This window comes from Prunus avium, chromosome 8 (assembly GCF_965620075.1).
Source record: "Prunus avium chromosome 8, drPruAviu1.hap1.1, whole genome shotgun sequence".
NCBI classification, from domain to species: domain Eukaryota; kingdom Viridiplantae; phylum Streptophyta; class Magnoliopsida; order Rosales; family Rosaceae; genus Prunus; species Prunus avium.
Window position 1 is genome coordinate 26,305,652 of NC_142291.1, and position 19,415 is coordinate 26,325,066.

Consider the following 19,415-nt stretch of genomic DNA (forward strand, 5'->3'; position numbering starts at 1 on the left):
CAAAACCATTGCCAATCTTTGTTTTAGGCAAGTTCGGCGAAAAGCCTACTACTAGACAAATCTAGAAAATTCTAGAGAGAAGGAGAAGCTAGGTTGATAATCTCTTCTTGCCTTTGCTTATGGCAACAACTGAAGATATCTTAGAGGATTAATATTTATCATTTACTTGTGATTGATTAGAATCTTGCATTTTACCTTTGTTTGGATTCAGATACCATACAAAATAACTGCCAACAACTTTGTTCTGCAGAAAAATAAAAGACAAAAAGAAAAAAAAGATGACATGATTAATCTGGTTTAAAGAGTGCTAATCTGTTGATTCTGTTCCTGTCAAGAAAGTGTGGACATATGTGAATGATGTTCTGTATTCAAATGAACCAGTCACTCAAATCAACAAGAGGTTTTTCATATAAATTTTCAAGTGCGGTTCCCCAACAAATATACCAACTTAATAGCTACCAAGTTCTTGAGATTGAGATGGAAGGCAGAGTCATGTGATCCTTCAAATGCTTCTATGTCTCTTGCCAACCCCAACACAATTGCTTCTATACAATTGTTTCACATTCCTGATTCTTTTTCTGTCCACACCCTTTTATCTTCCATCTTTTTGATGATAGATACGATCGGGCTAGTATGACTAGTCATCATCTATTCTTTGTGACATACATAAATATGGAGTAAATCAGGAAAATAGTCATGTGTGATCCAATGTAAACTTGGCTTTCACTCACTAGTACAGGGAAATTCTTGCGTATATATTGTGCAATTTTTTAACCAAAGAACCTTAGTGGCTCGGCTCAGTGCGTCGTTCTATTCCCTCGTGATGACTCTCATTCTCATTATTCTTTGAGGGTAAAGATTCCCAATAGAACTGAAAATATTTTATTTTGGAAAGAGGATATCACTAATTTTGGATGGCTGGAATGTTAAAAAGTGGTGTACTTCAAGTTCATGGTTCCATTTGGCATGAGGCACCATGGATATAGGAAGTACTAAGTAAACCATTATACTTTTTTTAAGTAAACCACTGATGATTTTATTTTATGACAGAGATACAAGTATAATGAAAAATAAGAAAAGAAAGTGGATCGGGATTTTAATTTACATTCCAATATATTTTCCTGGAGAATAACAAAGTTTAAATACGAGAAGATCATAGCATCCAACCCAAATGTGGAGAGGACAAAGATCTTTTATACTACAATGCTCCGAATGTATTCTCAATGAGTTCAAAATTTGGATCATGATTTTGGACTAAAGTTTTTCAACATCCATCGTATCTTCGTTGTAGAATAAACTAAAAACTCACGGTAGCAAACTCACAGACAACAAACAGACCAAACACCAAATGCAAGCATGCAGATGAAACCCAAGAAAATCAAGTCTGTAAACACACCCTCAATGAACTCACACAGACACGGAAGAGAATAGAAGGAAGAAGACTAAAAACCAAGAAACTCATAAGCCTCGTTCACCTGCTTTCAAACAACAACAGCAGCACTAAATACAAATAGAGGCAACGCCTCTTTTAAGAGAAAGAGAGACCTTTCAGCAAAAACAATAAAAACTTTCTAGAGACAAGTGAGCACACGGCCGACAGCCTGCCTAATACAAAATAGCCACAGTAGCCTCACTCCTTGAGCCAATAAACAAAACACATCTGACATAAAGCATGGGCATGCTTTTACAAAGTGAATAAAGTATTAAAAGTGGCTTTGAATTCGGTGGACTTGGTTTAACTCTCAACAGCCTCCCTTAAACCAAGCTCATCATAGCTCTCCATTCCCATCATCTTCTTCAGCTTCATGAACGCATCCATCCTGAGACCCTTTGTAAATATATCTGCAATCTGTTCTCCAGTTGGACAATATTGGACTTCAACCACCTTGTCATTTACCAAATCCCGAATGTAGTGGAACTTCACAGGTATATGTTTAGTCCTCCCATGAAAAACAGGATTCCTTGCCAATGCAATCGCTGAATTATTGTCACAATAAATTGTTGTGGGGCTTTTCTGTTCATGAAGAAGATCACCAAGTAATTGGCGCAACCATACTGCCTGTGTAGCAGAATTTGTGGCTGCAATATACTCTGCTTCAGTAGATGAAAGGGCTACAACTTGCTGCTTCTTTGATGACCAAGAAATCACTCCAGAACCAATATGAAATGCATAGCCTGAAGTACTTTTTGCACTATCAACATCACCAGCCCAGTCACTGTCCGTGTATCCTACCAGCTTCACAGGACAATTAGCTGAATAGAAAATACCATCACTTTGAGTTCCTTTGACATATCTCAAAATTCTTTTTGCTGCCTGCATATGTGACTGTCTTGGACTTTCCATAAATCTACTAATTAGCCCTACACCAAATGTGATATCTGGCCTAGTAGCAGTTAAATAACGCAAGCTACCAACCAACTGTTTGAAAAATGTTGGATTAACCAACTTTCCAGCTCCATCTCTCTGCAGCTTCAATCTTTCTTGAACTGGAGTTGAAATTGGCTTGCATGACTCCATTCTAAACCATTTGAGGATGTCACCAGCATATTTCTTTTGAGAAATAAAAGTCCCTTGTTCAGTTTGTTTCACCTCAATACCAAGAAAATAACACATCAACCCCATATCAGTCATCTCAAATTGAGATGCTAAAGCCTCCCTGAATTCTGCAACCAATCTCATATTATTTCCTGTAATTATCAAGTCATCCACATACAGACAGACAATAACAATATCCCCTTGCTGATTATTTTTGACATACAAAGTATGTTCATATGGACACCTTTGAAACTTGTGCTCCATGAAATAAGAATCAATTCTGGTGTACCATGCCCTTGGAGCTTGTTTAAGGCCATACAAAGCCTTTTTCAGCTTATACACCATGTCAGCTTGCCCTTGTTTCACATAACTTGCTGGTTGCTCAAGATAAACCTCTTCTTCCAAGGTTCCATTCAAAAATGCAGATTTTACATCCATTTGGAATATCTTCCAAGCATTATGGGCAGCAAGAGAAATAACCATTCTAACAGTATCAAGCCTAGCAACAGGAGCAAAAATCTCAAAATAATCAATACCTGGTTTTTGCTTGTAGCCTTTAGCTACTAACCTCGCCTTGAAACGATCCACATCTCCATTCGGCTTGTACTTTGTCTTGTATACCCATTTAACTCCAATAGGTGTCTTTCCTTCAGGAAGAGAAGTAAGCTCCCAAGTGTCATTCTTTTCAATTGCATGAATCTCTTCACCCATTGCTTTAATCCAGTGTTCATGTTCACATGCCTCCTCAAATGATAAAGGATCACAATCTGCATATAGGGCAAAATTCACAATTTCTTCATCTGAGGCAACATTTCCTGTTCCCATTTGATAATCTTGGAAACAAGATGGCAATCGATGCTCACGTGTTGACCTTCTTGGCTCAACTTCTTGTTGAATTTCTGGTTCATTTACTTGTTGATCATCTCCAAAATGATAATTATCAACTGCTGGAAAATATGTTGCAGGTCTGCTTTCATTCAAGGACCAATCCCAAGTTCCTTGCTCATCAAAAGTGACATCCCTGCTGATTATAACCTTCTCTGTCTTTGGATTATAAAGCTTGTAGCCTTTTGTGACTGTGCTGTAGCCAATAAAAATGCATTTTTCTGCCTTCTCATCAAGTTTCTTTCTAATATGATCTAGGACATGGGAATAAGCAATACATCCAAACACACGAAGATGCTGAATATTTGGCTTCCTGCCACTCCAAACTTCATAAGGAGTTCTTCCATTCACACTTCTGCTAGGAGCCCTATTCAAAATATACACAGCACAAGCAACAGCTTCTGCCCAAAAATACTTAGGCAGATTCTTCAATTTCAGCATACATCTCACCATATCCATAATTGTTCTGTTTTTTCTCTCAGCCACACCATTTTGCTGAGGTGTATACCTGGCTGTCAATTGATGTTTTATCCCATTCTTCTCTAAAAACTCATCACAGACTATGTATTCTTGGCCTCTGTCAGTTCTCAGTACTTTTATCATTTCACCACTTTGTTTCTCAACATAGGCCTTGAACTTCTTGAAAGTGTCACAAGCATCAGATTTGTTCTTTAGAATATACACCCAAGTCTTCCTGCTGAAATCATCAATAAATGTAATGAAATATTTTCCACCACCGTGTGAGGTTGTCTCAACACTACACAAATCAGAGTGTATCACTTCAAGAGGCCTTTGAGCTCTAAAGGCTTTTCCTTTAGGAAAACTGTCTCTGTGCTTTTTACCAAGAACACAGGTCTCACATAAATCATTAGGCACAGAAATATGAGGCAAACCAAATACCAAATTTTTCTGAGCAAGGAGATTTAAACTGTTAAAATTTAAATGTCCATATCGCATGTGCCATAGCCAGTTATCATCAACCATCATTGAACTGAAACAAGGTAATTCACAGTAACTGAGATACAATGGAAACAGCCGGTTTGGTGTCATTTTTACCTTTGCTATTAGTCTCTGATTGGCAGCATGGATGGTGCAAACTCCATTGACAATTTGGATGTCATATCCTTTCTCTGACAACTGTCCCAAACTCAACAAATTGTGCCGCAAACCAGGAACATAGTAAACATCTGATATGGAATTTGACGTGCCATCCTTTAGCCTGATAGTGATTCTCCCTTTTCCTTTGGCTGGAATCTTTGTTTGATCACCAAATGTGATCACAGACTGCACAGACTCATTCAAATCACTGAACAAATCCTTATGCCCACACATATGATTACTGCATCCAGTATCCAACAGCCACTTGTTTTTCTCATCATCATTAAACGGACTTGTCAAAGACATGTTGTATTTCTAATTTCTTTATCTTTGGAATTTTATTATGAGCACTTTCATGGCTCTTTCCTTCTGATGATTCACTTTCAAAGTTCAAAGTTCAATTACGTGAGTTAAGTATCAGCGCTGAGTAAGATGGGAAGGGTAGTGAGCGCGAGGCACGTACCGAGATTTTTCAACATAGAAGCAAAGAAGTTCAGGATTAAAGTAGATGAAGGGTCGTATGGAGGGTCTTTATTAATCACCGAGATGGTCAGGAAACGATTCTTCCACATCTCCCTTGAGCTAAGGTGTGTGGCATGGCTGATTAATGAGTTGCAGGTCCTCTCGGTCAGCAAAGAACAGGTAGTCTTCAGAATGTATAGAGGGGACTCGTACCAAGTGTGGCTAGAGAGGAGTTATAATTCCAAGAGTACTCATATGAGATTAACAAAATGTGTGTACGGAGTCGTGAAGTCTGTAATTGTTCCTCAGGGCCTGCATAATATAGGGTGGATCCTTCTCAAAGAAAACCTTGAGGCGATACTGACAGGAAAAGAGAAGCAAAGCTTTGTATCAGACGATCGCGGTGGCTCAAGAGCATGCAGCAGTGCATCTAACAAGACCTACAAAGAGGCAGTTCAAACCAGTCAGGTAGCAGAGACCTCGAAAAAAAAGAACGATCTGCTGGATGATACCTCTAACTGGAGTTGGGTGGTGGTCTGCGAAAGACAAGTCGTTCATCAATCCTGGGACGACATTCGGGCCGCCCTAAGAGATTTATTAAAGAAAGACATTACTCTATTCCCATACCAAGCTAACCGAGCCTTCTTTACTTGTGACAGCAAGTTAGAGGCACTGAAAGTTAGTAGTATCGGTAGAGTGGCAGTCGAGAATCAAACTGACGTGTGGCTTTTCAGCTGGGAACAAGGTTTGAAAAATAACACACACAAAATCGTCAGCTACGGTGGTTGGATCGGAATCTCAGGGCTTCCCATGCATTGGTGGAGCAAGAAGTTCTTTGAGCGCATAGGAGAGGAATGCGGGGGCTTGATTGAAGTGGGGCACAGGACAGAAAAGTTCAAATACCTGTTCGAAGCAAAGATTAAAACTAGAAGTAATTCCTCTGGTTTTCTACCTGAAATTCTGAGAATATCTGAAGGCACTGAAACTTTCCACGTGAAGATTCGACCAATATCTTCAGCGGTTCGACCCACCGTATCAGATAAGGCTTTTCCCAACAAGAAAGACGTGCTGAACTCGCTGAAGCTTCCAGATCGGAATCCGCAGACCGCTCTCGACGGAGAATCACTGGTGAACTCGTCTCCCCCGGCGGTCGGAATTTCTCCCCAAGTGGCCCCATCTTGCGACAAAGTGAGTGAGTGGCAGAATATTGAGGATACCGAGCCAGAACACAGAAGCATGGAGGTTACATCATTGATATTCGGAGGCGTGCAGGGACAAAACGTGTTAAGTGACAGATCGCACATTCCTAGATATCCTCTGGGCTCAGAACCCGGTGGCCCCAGCAAGATTCCTACAGGCCAACACATGTCCCCACCCCCTAATCTCTTCGTGCTCAACACAGCGGTGCCCTCTAAAGCCCATAGCGAGACTGCCTATAGGCACGGGATGGATAAGGACACAATATTTCATCGGCAGTCGACCTCTGGGTACACTTCGACTAAGACAAAACAGCACCTCAAATTCCTATCTAAATTTGGGAGGGAGAACGGGGTAGGAGCTAGAGGTCGTAGATCCGATCTTCCCCACATCGACGCTCGTCTCTCCAACTCTGAGGGGCCAATGAAAGCTGATTTCCTCTTCTCAAAAGCGGAAGAGGTGATTGAAGATATCGGCGACGCTTCGTCGATCTGCCCGGACTCGATGGATTCAGCGGCTACGTTACCGTCGTCCGACTCGGAGTATGCCGACGACGCGTCCTCGATTGAGTTTAAACCCAAGCCTGTTGCATTCATAGGGGAAGAAGGGCTCTTTGAGGCTCTCTTCGCAGACCCAACAGATTCGAGAGCAACTGGAGATGAGGTCACTAAGGGACAAGCTTATGAGGCTGACGAAGAAGTTGAACCTGTGACTACGACTGATCCAAAAAACTCGCACTACACCAGGAAAAGAAGAATTCGTAGAGAGAAAGGGCGGCATGATCTTCAGCATAAAGTCCTACTGAACAAAATGGACATCTCTCTGATGCCCCTAAAGAAGAACTTAACCAAAAGAAGGCGAGGCAAAGCCGATCTGGGGAACAAGAACAAAGAAGAGAAAGAGACGTATACGAGGGATTACAATTCTCATTAATGAAGATCATCAGCTGGAATACAAGGGGATTGGGGAGTAGGAGGAAAATACTGTTGGTGAAGGAACAACTACGAAGACTCAAACCTGACATTATCATTCTAATAGAAACAAAAATGGAACTGGTGGATAGACAACTAGTAGCGAGCGTGTGGGGATCCAGATTTAAGGAGTGGGTCTTCTCCCCTTCTGTGGGAAGGTCTGGAGGTATACTAATTATGTGGAATTCTCAAACAGTCACGGTAAGCGATTCCATGGTGGGAGAGTTTTCTGTGTCTATCAAGATTGTAGACTGGTGGTTGTCAGGGGTGTACGGCCCGTGCAAACAAAGGGAAAGGTATAGTTTCTGGGAAGAGCTGGCAGATTTGTTTGGCTATTGCGGCGATAGATGGTGTCTCGGAGGTGACTTTAACGTAGTTCGGTTCTTAGCGGAAAAGTCTAATGGCGGTAGAGCTACGAAAAGTATGCGTGAGTTCAATGAGTTTATTCAAGACACCAACCTGCGGGATCCCAACTTACTCAACGCTTCATTCACCTGGCCCAATCTCAGGGAGAACGCAGTGTGCTGCAGACTAGACCGTTTCCTAGTATCTGGGAATTGGGAAGAGCGTTTCCCTCACTACCGACACAAAGCTTTGCCGAGGACCACCTCTGACCACTGCCCCATCGAACTGGATACGGCTAGAGCCAAATGGGGTCCCTCGCCTTTCCGTTTCGAAAACATGTGGTTGAGTCACCCGGATTTCAAGACAAGAATAAAACAGTGGTGGAATGAGGAACAACACTCTGGTTGGGAAGGTTACAAATTCATGACAAGATTAAAATCCCTAAAAGGGAAACTGAAGTTATGGAACAAGGAGGTCTTTGGGGAGATTGAGATGGCTAAGCGGGAGGCTGAAGCTAGGTTGTTGGTTCTGGACCAGCTTGAAGGTTGCGAAGGCCTGAGCAACTCACTAAGGAATGAAAGAGAGAACCTTCTCACCAAGCTGGGAGACCTGGCTCAAAAGGAGGAAACGAGATGGAGGCAGAGAGGAAAAGTTGAGTGGGCTCGAGAGGGCGATGGGAACACATCGTATTTCCATAAAGTGGCAAGCGGATTCCAAAAAAGAAACCTTATAGAAATTCTAGAAGTAGAGGAGCTGGGAGCAATAGAAGATGAAGCAAGTATAGAAAGGGAAGTTGTAAAGTTCTTCAAACAGCTTTATAGCAGCAACAGAAACTCAGGCAGGAGAATTGATGGTCTAAACTGGAGCCCAATCAGTCATCAGGACGCAGTCTGGCTAGAAAGGCCTTTTGAAGTGGAGGAAGTCCGGCTAGCAGTCTTCAATTGTGGCAAGAACAAATCTCCGGGGCCGGATGGGTTCTCGATGTTTTTCTTCCAATCCTGCTGGGAGCTCATCAAAGAAGACCTCATGAGGGTTATGGCAGAATTTCACCATAGTGGAGTTGTCAATGGAATCACAAATGAAACCTTTATCTGTCTCATCCCTAAAAAGTCGAACTCCTCGAAAGTGACGGACTACAGACCGATCAGTCTTGTCACAAGCCTGTACAAAGTCATCTCCAAGGTTCTGGCGTCAAGATTAAAAGAAGTTCTAGACCAAACTATCTCTCAAGCACAGGGAGCATTCGTTCAGAAAAGGCAGATCCTAGATGCAGTCTTAGTTGCAAATGAAGTCGTAGAGGAAATCAGAAAAAAGAAAAAGAAAGGGCTGGTGTTTAAAATTGACTTTGAGAAAGCTTACGATCATGTCGAATGGACCTTCCTTGAGCATGTGATGGATATGAAAGGGTTTGGTTCAAAGTGGAGATACTGGATCAAAGGGTGCTTGGATTCAGTCAATTATTCTGTGATGATTAATGGGAAACCCAGAGGTAAATTTAAGGCCACTAGAGGGCTAAGACAAGGCGATCCATTATCCGCTTTCCTGTTTACTCTAGTCAGTGACGTGCTGAGTAGATTGATAGATAAGGCTCAAGAGGCAAACCTCCTCCACGGGTTAGTGGTCGGTCATGACTCAGTGGAAGTTTCACACCTCCAATTTGCAGACGACACTATCTTTTTCCTTGAAGATAAAGCGGATTACTGGAGTAATTTATTGGAGGTTTTGGAGTTGTTTTGTACAGTCTCGGGTATGAAGATTAACAAGGAGAAAAGCTCTCTTCTCGGTATCAATTCCAGCTTTTCCTCCTTGGATGCTAAGGCTGGAAGTTGGGGATGTGAGGTGGGCAGTTGGCCTATGATGTACTTGGGTCTCCCTCTCGGAGGAAATCCAATTTCTGTTGCTTTCTGGAACCCTGTTCTGGAAAAGGTGGAGAAAAGACTTCAAAAATGGAAGAGGGCTTGCCTCTCTAAAGGCGGAAGACTCACCCTAATTCAAGCCGTGCTGAGCAGCATCCCTTCTTATTACATGTCTCTATTTAAGATGCCTCTGGGGGTGGTAGCTAAGGTGGAACAAAAAATGCGTAATTTCCTGTGGGAAGGTTCTGAAGAAGTAAAGAACTTGCATCTAGTGAACTGGAAGCAGGTGTCCAAAATTAAAGAAGAGGGAGGCCTGGGTATTGGGTCATTGAAAGAAAAAAATGAAGCCCTGACAGCTAAGTGGATGTGGAGATTTCCTTTAGAAACACACTCTTTGTGGCACAAGGTAATTAAAAGCAAGTACAGAATCGCCTCCAATGGTTGGGATCCCAAACCGGGCCTCACTTTCTCTCATAGAAATCCTTGGAGAGGAATTTCGAAGGGGTACACTTCTTTCCTTCAATGTTGCAGATTTTCAGTCGGAAACGGAGAAAAGATTAGATTTTGGGAGGACAATTGGAGGAAGGAAGGGACTCTACAGGTTTTATTCCCAAGATTATTCTCCCTTTCTAGAAAAAAGAATCTCAAAATTTCAGAGTTTGTCAACAATTCTGTCACCCCTCATCTATGGGACTTCAACTTCAGAAGAAATTTGACGGAGGCTGAGAGTACCGAAGAGGTAAATCTTTTGGATATTCTGGAGGAGGTGAGAGTTATTGGCACTAGAGTGGACAAAAGAATATGGGAGCTTGAGGACCACGGGTCGTTTTCCTGCAAGTCTTTTAGGACTCTTCTCCTCTCTATTGATTCAAGGGTAGCCTTCACCCCCTTTAGTCCCATCTGGAAAGCAAAGACTCCCCCGAAAGTTAAATTCCTCGTGTGGCTGATCGCTTTGGGAAAAATCAATACCTGCGACCTGATTCAAAGAAGACATCCGAAGATGTGTTTATCCCCTTCCTGGTGCGTTCTTTGCAGAGAAAGTGCAGAAAGCATCGATCATTTGTTCCTGCATTGCCCGTTTTCACTAAATCTTTGGTGGAATCTCTTGAGAGCTTTCAGCGTTTTTTGGGTGACCCCTAGAGGCTGTGAGGACCTTCTTAGCATCAAGTGGGCCGTGTCAGGAAATAGAGAAAGAGCTCTAACACTTTGGAACTGTCTCACCCACGCTATCTACTGGAATGTTTGGATGGAAAGAAACCGTAGGATTTTTCAGGAGAACAAAGGTGCAAGCTTTGAGGAAGTCTGGGAGAGAGTTAAATTTTGGGCTTCTATTTGGGCTTCTGTTTCTGGGCATTTCAATGACTACCATTACTCCATAATCATGAGAGATTTGGTAGCCGTGCTAATGTAGGGGGTTGTTAGTGTCCTAAGGCGTGTTTCTTAGGATGCTGGAGTTTTGCTGTTTCCTTTTTTTGCTGCTTTTTGTTCTGTCTTTTTCTTTGTTAATCGAGGATGCCTCATCCTCTTGATTTCTAATACAAAAGTTTCCTTTCAAAAAAAAAATTTACAGCATTAAAAGCCAGCAACAAAGTCTCTTCATTGCCTTTATCATTTTCTGCAAACTTAGCATGATGCCCCTTATTTTCAAACCTCTGAGAATTGCATTCATTTTTGTAGTGGCCATATTTCTGGCAGTTAAAACACTGAACATTAGATTTATCACGAGCTTGACTCCAGCTGTTGTTATCACGGGCTTGGCTCCAATTGTTGCTTCTTCCTCTTCCTCTGCCTCTTCCTCTTCTGTTTTCAAATCTATTCTGTCCCCTTCTGTAATTTGAGTTATGATTCTTGCCATTTGATCTTGCTTCATTGCAGGACTCCTCATTTTTAGAGTCATTCTTTTCCTTTTTCAAGTTCACTTGGGCCTTCAATGCTTCTTCAATCCCAATCTCTGACTTCTCATTTAGTCTTTGCTCATAAGCTTGTAGTGAGCCTTGCAACTCATCAACTGTCAAAGTACTAAGGTCACGTGTCTCCTCAATAGCTGTAACTTTGCCTTCAAACCTGTCTGTCAAGGTTCGAAGAACTTTCTCCACAATCAGTAGCTCTTTCATATCCTCACCATTGGCTTTCATCTGATTAGCCAAGGACAAAGTACGTGAGAAATAATCAGAGATGCTTTCTTTTCTTTCCATCTGCAAAAGTTCAAACTGCCTCCTCAAGGTCTGCAACCGTACCTTCTTCACCTTCTCTCTTCCAATATAGCTATTGATTAGCACATCCCATGCCTCCTTAGATGTAGAGACATGTGCAATCTTCTCATAGACTGCTGGATCAATTGCACCAAAAATATACATTAAGGCCCTGCTGTCTTTCTTCCTGTTTTTCACCAACTCTTCTCTCTGGTTCTGTGTAAGAGTTGCTTGATCTCCTGGTTCTGCAAAACCATTTAATACAACATCTGTGTACTCCATCACTTTGAAGAAAAGCTCCATCTGAGAACGCCAATATTGGAAGTTCCCCTTCCCATCAAATTTACCGACGGGGCACTGCACAAAGTCATTTCTGTTTGCCATTCTCCTTGAGCCTCAGCTCTGATACCAGATGTAGAATAAACTAAAAACTCACGGTAGCAAACTCACAGACAACAAACAGACCAAACACCAAATGCAAGCATGCAGATGAAACCCAAGAAAATCAAGTCTGTAAACACACCCTCAATGAACTCACACAGACACGGAAGAGAATAGAAGGAAGAAGACTAAAAACCAAGAAACTCATAAGCCTCGTTCACCTGCTTTCAAACAACAACAGCAGCACTAAATACAAATAGAGGCAACGCCTCTTTTAAGAGAAAGAGAGACCTTTCAGCAAAAACAATAAAAACTTTCTAGAGACAAGTGAGCACACGGCCGACAGCCTGCCTAATACAAAATAGCCACAGTAGCCTCACTCCTTGAGCCAATAAACAAAACACATCTGACATAAAGCATGGGCATGCTTTTACAAAGTGAATAAAGTATTAAAAGTGGCTTTGAATTCGGTGGACTTGGTTTAACTCTCAACATTCGTTTGTCAGATTCATGAACTTTTTAACTTTATGCTCAGATCACAAGCCGCTTCAGGCTTACAGATTGCTTCCTCTCAACACAAGATGTAAGTCGACTCAGTGGATGATCAAGCATAGCCTCTTCCTCATCGTTACTCAGTGAGTTCTGAAATGAGGATGCTTATACATGAATGAATTTGGATCATAGTTTCTATTCTTTAGTGTGCACTCATACACTTAAGCGGGAAGTGAGATGAAGGAAGGTGTCTTCACTGCAGGGGATTGTGATACCACCCATGGGATGATCATATCCAAATTCTTCTTCAGCTTGACTCAGCAAATCCAGGAACAAAGGCTCATTCAAACATGATATTGGAATCAAAAACCGCTTCTTTTGGCTCTCCCCAACATAGACTGCAAAATAGCCTTTTGGGATATCTAAGGTCTTCGAATCAGCTGTCTGACTTGAACTAGATAGAGATCGAATGAGACTTCTCTTGGCTTTAACAATTCCAGGCAACCGGAAACCCATGATTTAGTATTCTCAAGAGGACAAAACAACAAGAAAAAGATTGGCAAGGACTTGGAAAAAACAGAGAGAGCTTCGGTGCATGGGAAGGATAAGACTTGAGTTGCTCATGATGGAATCCAAGCATAGTATATATATATATATAGATGAAAGGTATGCAGAAAATCATCAGGTACATGAAATGATTGGTACTGAAGGGGCACTGAGAGGAGAAGCAATGAGGCCCAATAGCTTGTACCCAAATCACATGGGCTTGTTTTCGTGCTCATGTAATCCTTCCGCAAGAGATTTCTCATGAAAATGATCAAACTCTATCCTTGTGTAGAAATAGGATTCCCTACCTAGCTAGCTCCTCTGGTTAACAGACAACAAAAGGGACCACCATGTTCTTGAAAAATGAATTCATTGAGTTGGATGCTCCTCTGGTTAATAGTACTGCATATGGTATGCCCTACAACAAAAACTTGTTAGCTTGTGTGATAAATTAGTAGTCTCTTTCTTTTTCATCTTTTTATAAATGCTGCTTCAAAAGACAAGAATTTGTGGTGCTATGAGAATTTACATGGACCCTCGGATCTCTATGGTTTGGTTGGTTGGGAGCATCAAACCAAGTCTTTCATTTGTTTGAAGAATTGATACTTATTGAGAATGCAGTAGGTAATGAATACATATCTAAAAAGCATATGATATCAAGATTAATGTGGTCTAGAGAGTGCTAATCTGTAGCAAATGTAAATTGAAAAAGATGATAACCAACATAAGTTACTTCATCGAGGGTTGAAGGACTTAAATACTTTCTGTTGTAGAAGAACTTTATTTTATGGATTGTTTTGGATACAAACAAGAAATTTTTGTCCTTTTTCGCGGTTCTCTTTGTAGGCGCCAATAGAGTAAAACATACCAGTTAGTTGCAAGTGAAAGCCATATCGCTTATGCTTATGCTCAACATGAAATGAATTGTTGACATTATGATAGATTAATATTTTGCATATATAATCTATCTCTATTTTGCATTGTTTTCATGTGAAATTGGTTAGTTTAATGTTTAGTGAAGATTTTGTAGGCCTTCGTTCCTAGCAAGGCTCTGGAGCTAAAATTATGATTTTTGAAGCCTAAGGGACCAAAATGGATAGAATTATCAACTCAACAAAATCTCAGAAACTCATTCTGTCATTTTATCAAAAACCTGGAGTGCATCTGTGCAAGTGTCAATTTATACCTGGAGTGCATCTGTGCAAGTGTCAATTTATACCCACAACTGGTCTCAGTGACCAGTGCCAGAGAGATTGAGTTAGAAGATTTACCATTGTTGTGTTTCCTGCCGCTTGAAGAATAACCCGATGCCAATTGCTGATATGGAAGACAACGTGGTTTGCGTCAGTTGAGCATTTTTTTTTTGTGGTGAAAACCAAGGTATCCCCCGCGCGATTGCGGGGATTAACCCTCGAGGTACTGTCGGGCGCAAAGCGGGGACCTCTCCCAACAAAGTCTGCTCTATTCGCAAGCGCCTGGGATCGAACCCAGGACCTCTGGTTGCTGAGACATTAGATGACAAAATAAAGAGATGGTCTGAAAGGAAAGAAAGCATTATGCATGAGATTGAAATATTGTCAACATTGAAAGCTAATTGACTTTGCAATTGTTGAGACAATTGCTGATCACCTAAGCTGCCACCGTCACTTGCTTTTGGAGAAAAGTGTGTTAATGGGCTGGTCTCCTTTGAATTGCAAAATGTTATCTAAGCCGCACTTTCCTTTGAACTGGAGATGTTAATTTCATGTCTCAGCCGCTTTCTTCTCACAAAGCCAACCAATTGCATCTTTTACTTGAAGCCCATTTTTTCTCTCCACAAAGTCAGATTCCTTATTTGACTTGGGTAAGTCCCAAGTCTCCTCAGCTGCCAGCTATCTCTATTTTTCCTTTTAAGTTTGGGTTTTATTTTTGGACTTTCCTATTATTCATCTACTTCCTAATTAATTATTATTTTTCTTTCTCTTTGGAGAATTCCTTTGACCTATAAATACTTAGCCTTAACCTAAGGCTGGGGGAGGATTATTGGGAGACCATAGACTACAAAGGCACGAGAGAGAGTTTTAAAGAGAAGAAGAACAAGACCTGGAGCTAGAGTTGCTGCTGTGCGGAGATTAAATCTTCAATTGGTTTTTTCTTTCCTATGACACTGTTTATCATGGTTTTTATCAAAGTTTTCATGAACTAATTTCTTCTGCTAGGGCTACGATGTAGCCTAGCCATAAATACTCAATTACTTTAGTCAATGTTAATTCCAAGTATTTTTCCATGTTGAGTATCTATTACCATGTTTAATGCTTTTGAATGTTTGGCCAACATTTAATTGTTTTGATGCTAAATTGACGATAGGGATATCCAATTTAGGGTTGCTTCTTGTAATAGATGCCATGAGTTACATGATTAGACAGGGATGTTTGTCATGACTTATGTGGTTGTTTTGCAGATTTTCCAAGGAGTTTAATGGGTTCTTATTATCTTAATTCCATCACTAGGGATAGAGTGGGTTGGTAATAAGAATACTTTTGATATAACTAGGGATGGAGTATCGAATAAAGTAGGGAAAATCGACTGTCAACGTGGAGAATAATTAGGATTAACATGCTAAGGGAATTGGGTAGAATTGGCTATGGTGAAATCGGAAGCTCTAATGCTCTCATAACTTGAATCTTACTACTTTATTTTTATATGCTTGCTTTTATTCATTGTTTTAGTTAATTAATCAACCAAATCTCATCATTCAATTGTTCAAATAAAGTCTTGGGTTAATCACAATCGGTACTTAGTAAATTAAATCACTCTTCGTGGGAATGACACTTCACTTATCACTGTATTACTTGTGCGAATTGTGCGCTTGCAATAAATTCACAACACATTACAATTCGTGAAATCTATCTTGTTGAATCTAGCGATTTGTGATAAAAACGAAGACGATTATTGAACAACATGATTACCTAAAACCCAATTAGATTTTAGAAAAATACAGTAGATACATAAAACTTTACCTAACAAAGAAAGGTGTCAAATCTTTCAAAAACATTTTCTTACAACCAAGGGAAAAAATCCAAGATTGAATTGAAGAAAATGACTTTGTTTGGACCACTCTGTTGATGATCTTTTTGGGAGGGTCAACTTAGGTAAAGGAGTGCTAGACCTTCAGGAGGGGGAGAAGGTGACGAATCCTCAGTACGGGAAAACCCGGCGGATGGAAACAAGGAAGAAACAGTCGTCAAGCTTCGGACACCGGTGTGGTGCCTGCCGAAGGCTCTCCGATGCTTAAGTCAGCTATATGTGGTAATTTTGGCAGAGTAACGGTAAAGGTGAGAAAGTAGTTACCTTTTTTACTCGGGTACTGTTCCCTATTTATAGGGAAGTGAGAATGAGAGTATTACACAAAGTTTCGATGTGGGACTTTGTGCAAACTGTTGTGGAGGTGACACGTGTCTGTGGTTCTAGGTTCTGCAGTCGGGAGCTTCGACAGGTGGTTACCGCTTCCGAAGGGGGCCTTCCTTTGGTAGGCTAAGAAGGAGGTGATGTCACTCGTCTTCTAAGGGCGTGTCTGTGTGTCTATTTGGAGTGTTTCTTCCCTTTGGCAGCTGGCGTGTCTGCCTAGGTATCTGTTGTCTAATGCCGAATACGCTTGGTTGATTACGATGTAAACAGTAGTCCCCCAAGTTGCCAATCAAGGAGTGGCTTCTGGTTTTGGGAACTTGTAGAATGTTATGTAATTAAACTGAGCGTTTCGGTATGACAGATGCCGTAGACATAGTCCCCCAAGCTCTGAAGCTAGAAGGCACGTTTGTTGGGAAGGCGGTCTTCAAAAGGGTGTTCTTGTGATACCGGCACAGGGGAAGACAAAGGAAAGCCGCTGATTTTTTTATTTTTTATTATTATTTTTTGGAATCATCTTTAGATTCGACATGGTAGGTGCCGAAGATAACAGTATGTTGTGCCAAAGGGTAATGTCTGCGAGAGTCGGGTGTGTCTGCGTGTTCGGCACAATGGGTGTCGAACGGTGATGTCAGCTGGTGGTCACGTGTCGCAAGAGTCCCCTTGCACGTTCAACATGGAGGGTGCCAAACAGAAGTTGTGACATTAGCATGCATGTTGCGTGAGTCCCCTTGCACGTTCGGCATGAAGGGTGTGACGTCAGCATGCGTGTCGCATGAGTCTCCTTGCACGTTTGGCATAGAGGGTGCCGAACGGAAGGTGTGACGTCGGGATGCGTGTCACGGAGTCCCCTTGCACGTTCAGCACGGGGGGTGCCGAACAGGAGGTGTGACGTCAACATGTGTCGCGTGAGTCCCCTTGCACGTTCGACACAGAAGGTGTGACGTCACTTCACGTGTCGCGTGAGTCCCCTTGGCCATTCGGTACAAGGGGTGCCGAACGGGAGGTGTGACGTCAGCATGCGTGTCGCGTGAGTCCCTTTGCAAGTTCGGCATGGAGGGTGCCGAACAAAAGGTGTGATGTCAGCATGCGTGCCGCATGAGTCCCCTTGCACGTTCGGCACGAAGGGTGTCGAACGGAAGGTGTGACTTCAACTTGCAAGTTGTGTGTCCTCTTTCACGTTCGGCACGGAAGGTGCCGAACAGAAGGTGTGACGTTACTACACGTGTCGCGTGAGTCCCCTTGCACGTTCGGCACGAAGTGTGCCAAACGGAAGGGTTGATGTCATCACGCTCGTCGCGTGGATCCAGACGAAGTGGAGAAGTGAGGACTTTGTGTAAACTATTGTGGAGGTGACAAGTGTCTGTGGTTCTAGGTTCTGCAGTCGGGAGCTTCGGTAGGTGGTTACCGCTTCCCAAGGGGGCCTTCCTTTGGTAGGCTAAGAAGGAGGTGATGTCACTCGTCTTCTAAGGGCTTGTCCGTGTGTCTGTTTGGAGTGTTTCTTCCCTTTGGCAGCTGACATGTCTACCTAGGTATCAGTCGTCTAATGCCGAATACGCTTGGTTGATTATGGTGTAAACACACTCAAACCTTCTTTGCTAATTACTCAGTTAGCTAGTTTGTTAAAGTAGAGAAGTTACCTAGTATATCTCCAACAAAATAGTCATATTGTAAAGCCTGTTATATAACTAAGGGAATTGTGGAGAGAATATAAAGAAAACAAGTAGCAATAGAAATGCACTTCATCTGCTTGTATTAAAGCTTACTCCGTATCCATTATTGTTGGTTTATGGGAAGAACAAAAGAGTGATTTTATTTATTCAACAATAGATGGGTACAAGGCTTTATAGAGGACTAGGCTCATTGGCCTTCAACAACTAGAAACTGTTTACTAGGCTTATTGACCTTTTCACTCTTTTGCTGGCTTATTAGCCTTTTCACTCTTGGCTTATTGCTTGGGACTGGATAGCTGTAGTTTTCAGCTTACTTCTTTGTTCAAGGCAACAAGCCTACATATATAGGAGAGTCATCGACTTTGTATACAGCTATGTCGGTTAGTTTATTATACTACAGCTATGGTTAGTTTATTATATTACAATACCTTGATTTTTTTAATACTAAAACATGTTTTTGATATCATGATATTTTTGGAGTTACCAACTTTGTTAAGTCGGTTTGTTCATTTCTCAACTATTCTAGATTATTCTAGATTCAAATGTGCATTACTTTTCAACAATTACAAATGAGACGGTAGCCCCTTGTTTATAGGCAATTTCCTTCCAACTTGTGGGCTCCACTTTCAAACTTTTACAATACTCTCCCTTGGATACCACAATGTATGGAATATGTCTAGTTAAAAACCTTGCCCGGTAAAACCCAATTGGACAAAAAAAAAATTGAACAAAGGAAAAAAGAGTACAGTGTGTGAAAATCTTTTCGATGGCACGCTCCCCCTGATGCTGACAAAATATCTTTGAAGTCATGATGTTGACCATCTTTCTGAATGTCGTAGTTGAACATTGCTTCCGTGAATCAATCTTGTAATACTGTTGGACGCTCCCCCTAAAGAATTACTCCCATTAATGTCTTCTTTGATGATCCAACAGAAATGATATTGATATCACATTTGTACTTCACGAAGTGATCTTTGGTAATGCCTGTATAAAACTTGTTGTTGCAGCATCATTGGAGGATCCCTATGTGTCTTTATTCATCTAATCCCTGTTGAGGTTTGAGTAATACAGAAAAATATCTAGGCTATTTTCATAAGACTTTCACTGTATACAATGGCTTGAATTTCATATGTTCTCCAATATCCAAAACAATGAGCTCATATTTATAATGATAAGAGCATTAAATATTTATATGGTATTGTTTACCCTTTTTATATTTGAGTTTGTTGAAAACTAAGTAAAATTCCCCATTAATATTTTAACCACTTAATGGTTTCTTGATCAACTTTCTTTTATGCAAGCTTCCACTGTTAGCAGATAATATCCTAACATATTTGAATGACCTTATATACTTGCGACCCAAGTAATAGACTTTAAACAAACGATTGTGATTTTGG

The 19,415-nt window shown here is 41.3% G+C and overlaps 2 protein-coding genes across 3 annotated transcripts; both read right to left on the reverse strand.

Annotated features, from left to right (window-relative positions):
- Positions 1–1,033: 1,033 nt before the first annotated feature.
- Positions 1,034–14,739, reverse strand: LOC148292415 (indole-3-acetic acid-induced protein ARG7-like). 2 transcript variants are annotated; one of them, XM_088245274.1, is made up of 4 exons: positions 14,591–14,739; positions 14,233–14,464; positions 12,417–13,379; positions 1,034–1,280 (listed from the first exon to the last, which is right to left on the reverse strand). In XM_088245274.1, exon 3 carries the CDS (start codon positions 12,929–12,931, stop codon positions 12,629–12,631), a length of 303 nt encoding a protein of 100 aa, XP_088101400.1. In that variant the 5' UTR covers positions 12,932–13,379; positions 14,233–14,464; positions 14,591–14,739; the 3' UTR covers positions 1,034–1,280; positions 12,417–12,628. The 2 variants fall into 2 exon arrangements, with proteins under 2 accessions (XP_088101400.1, XP_088101399.1); XM_088245273.1 differs by having other exon boundaries at positions 14,233–14,497; positions 14,591–14,736.
- LOC148292416 (uncharacterized) lies at positions 10,883–11,926 on the reverse strand. The gene has a single exon (XM_088245809.1). It carries the CDS (start codon positions 11,924–11,926, stop codon positions 10,883–10,885), a length of 1,044 nt encoding a protein of 347 aa, XP_088101935.1.
- Positions 14,740–19,415: the final 4,676 nt, after the last annotated feature.

Coding starts and splice junctions, on each gene's coding strand:
- LOC148292415 (XM_088245274.1), bottom strand. CDS start 12,931: ATGGGTTTCCGGTTGCCTGGAATTGTTAAAGCCAAGAGAAGTCTCATT.
- LOC148292416 (XM_088245809.1), bottom strand. CDS start 11,926: ATGGCAAACAGAAATGACTTTGTGCAGTGCCCCGTCGGTAAATTTGAT.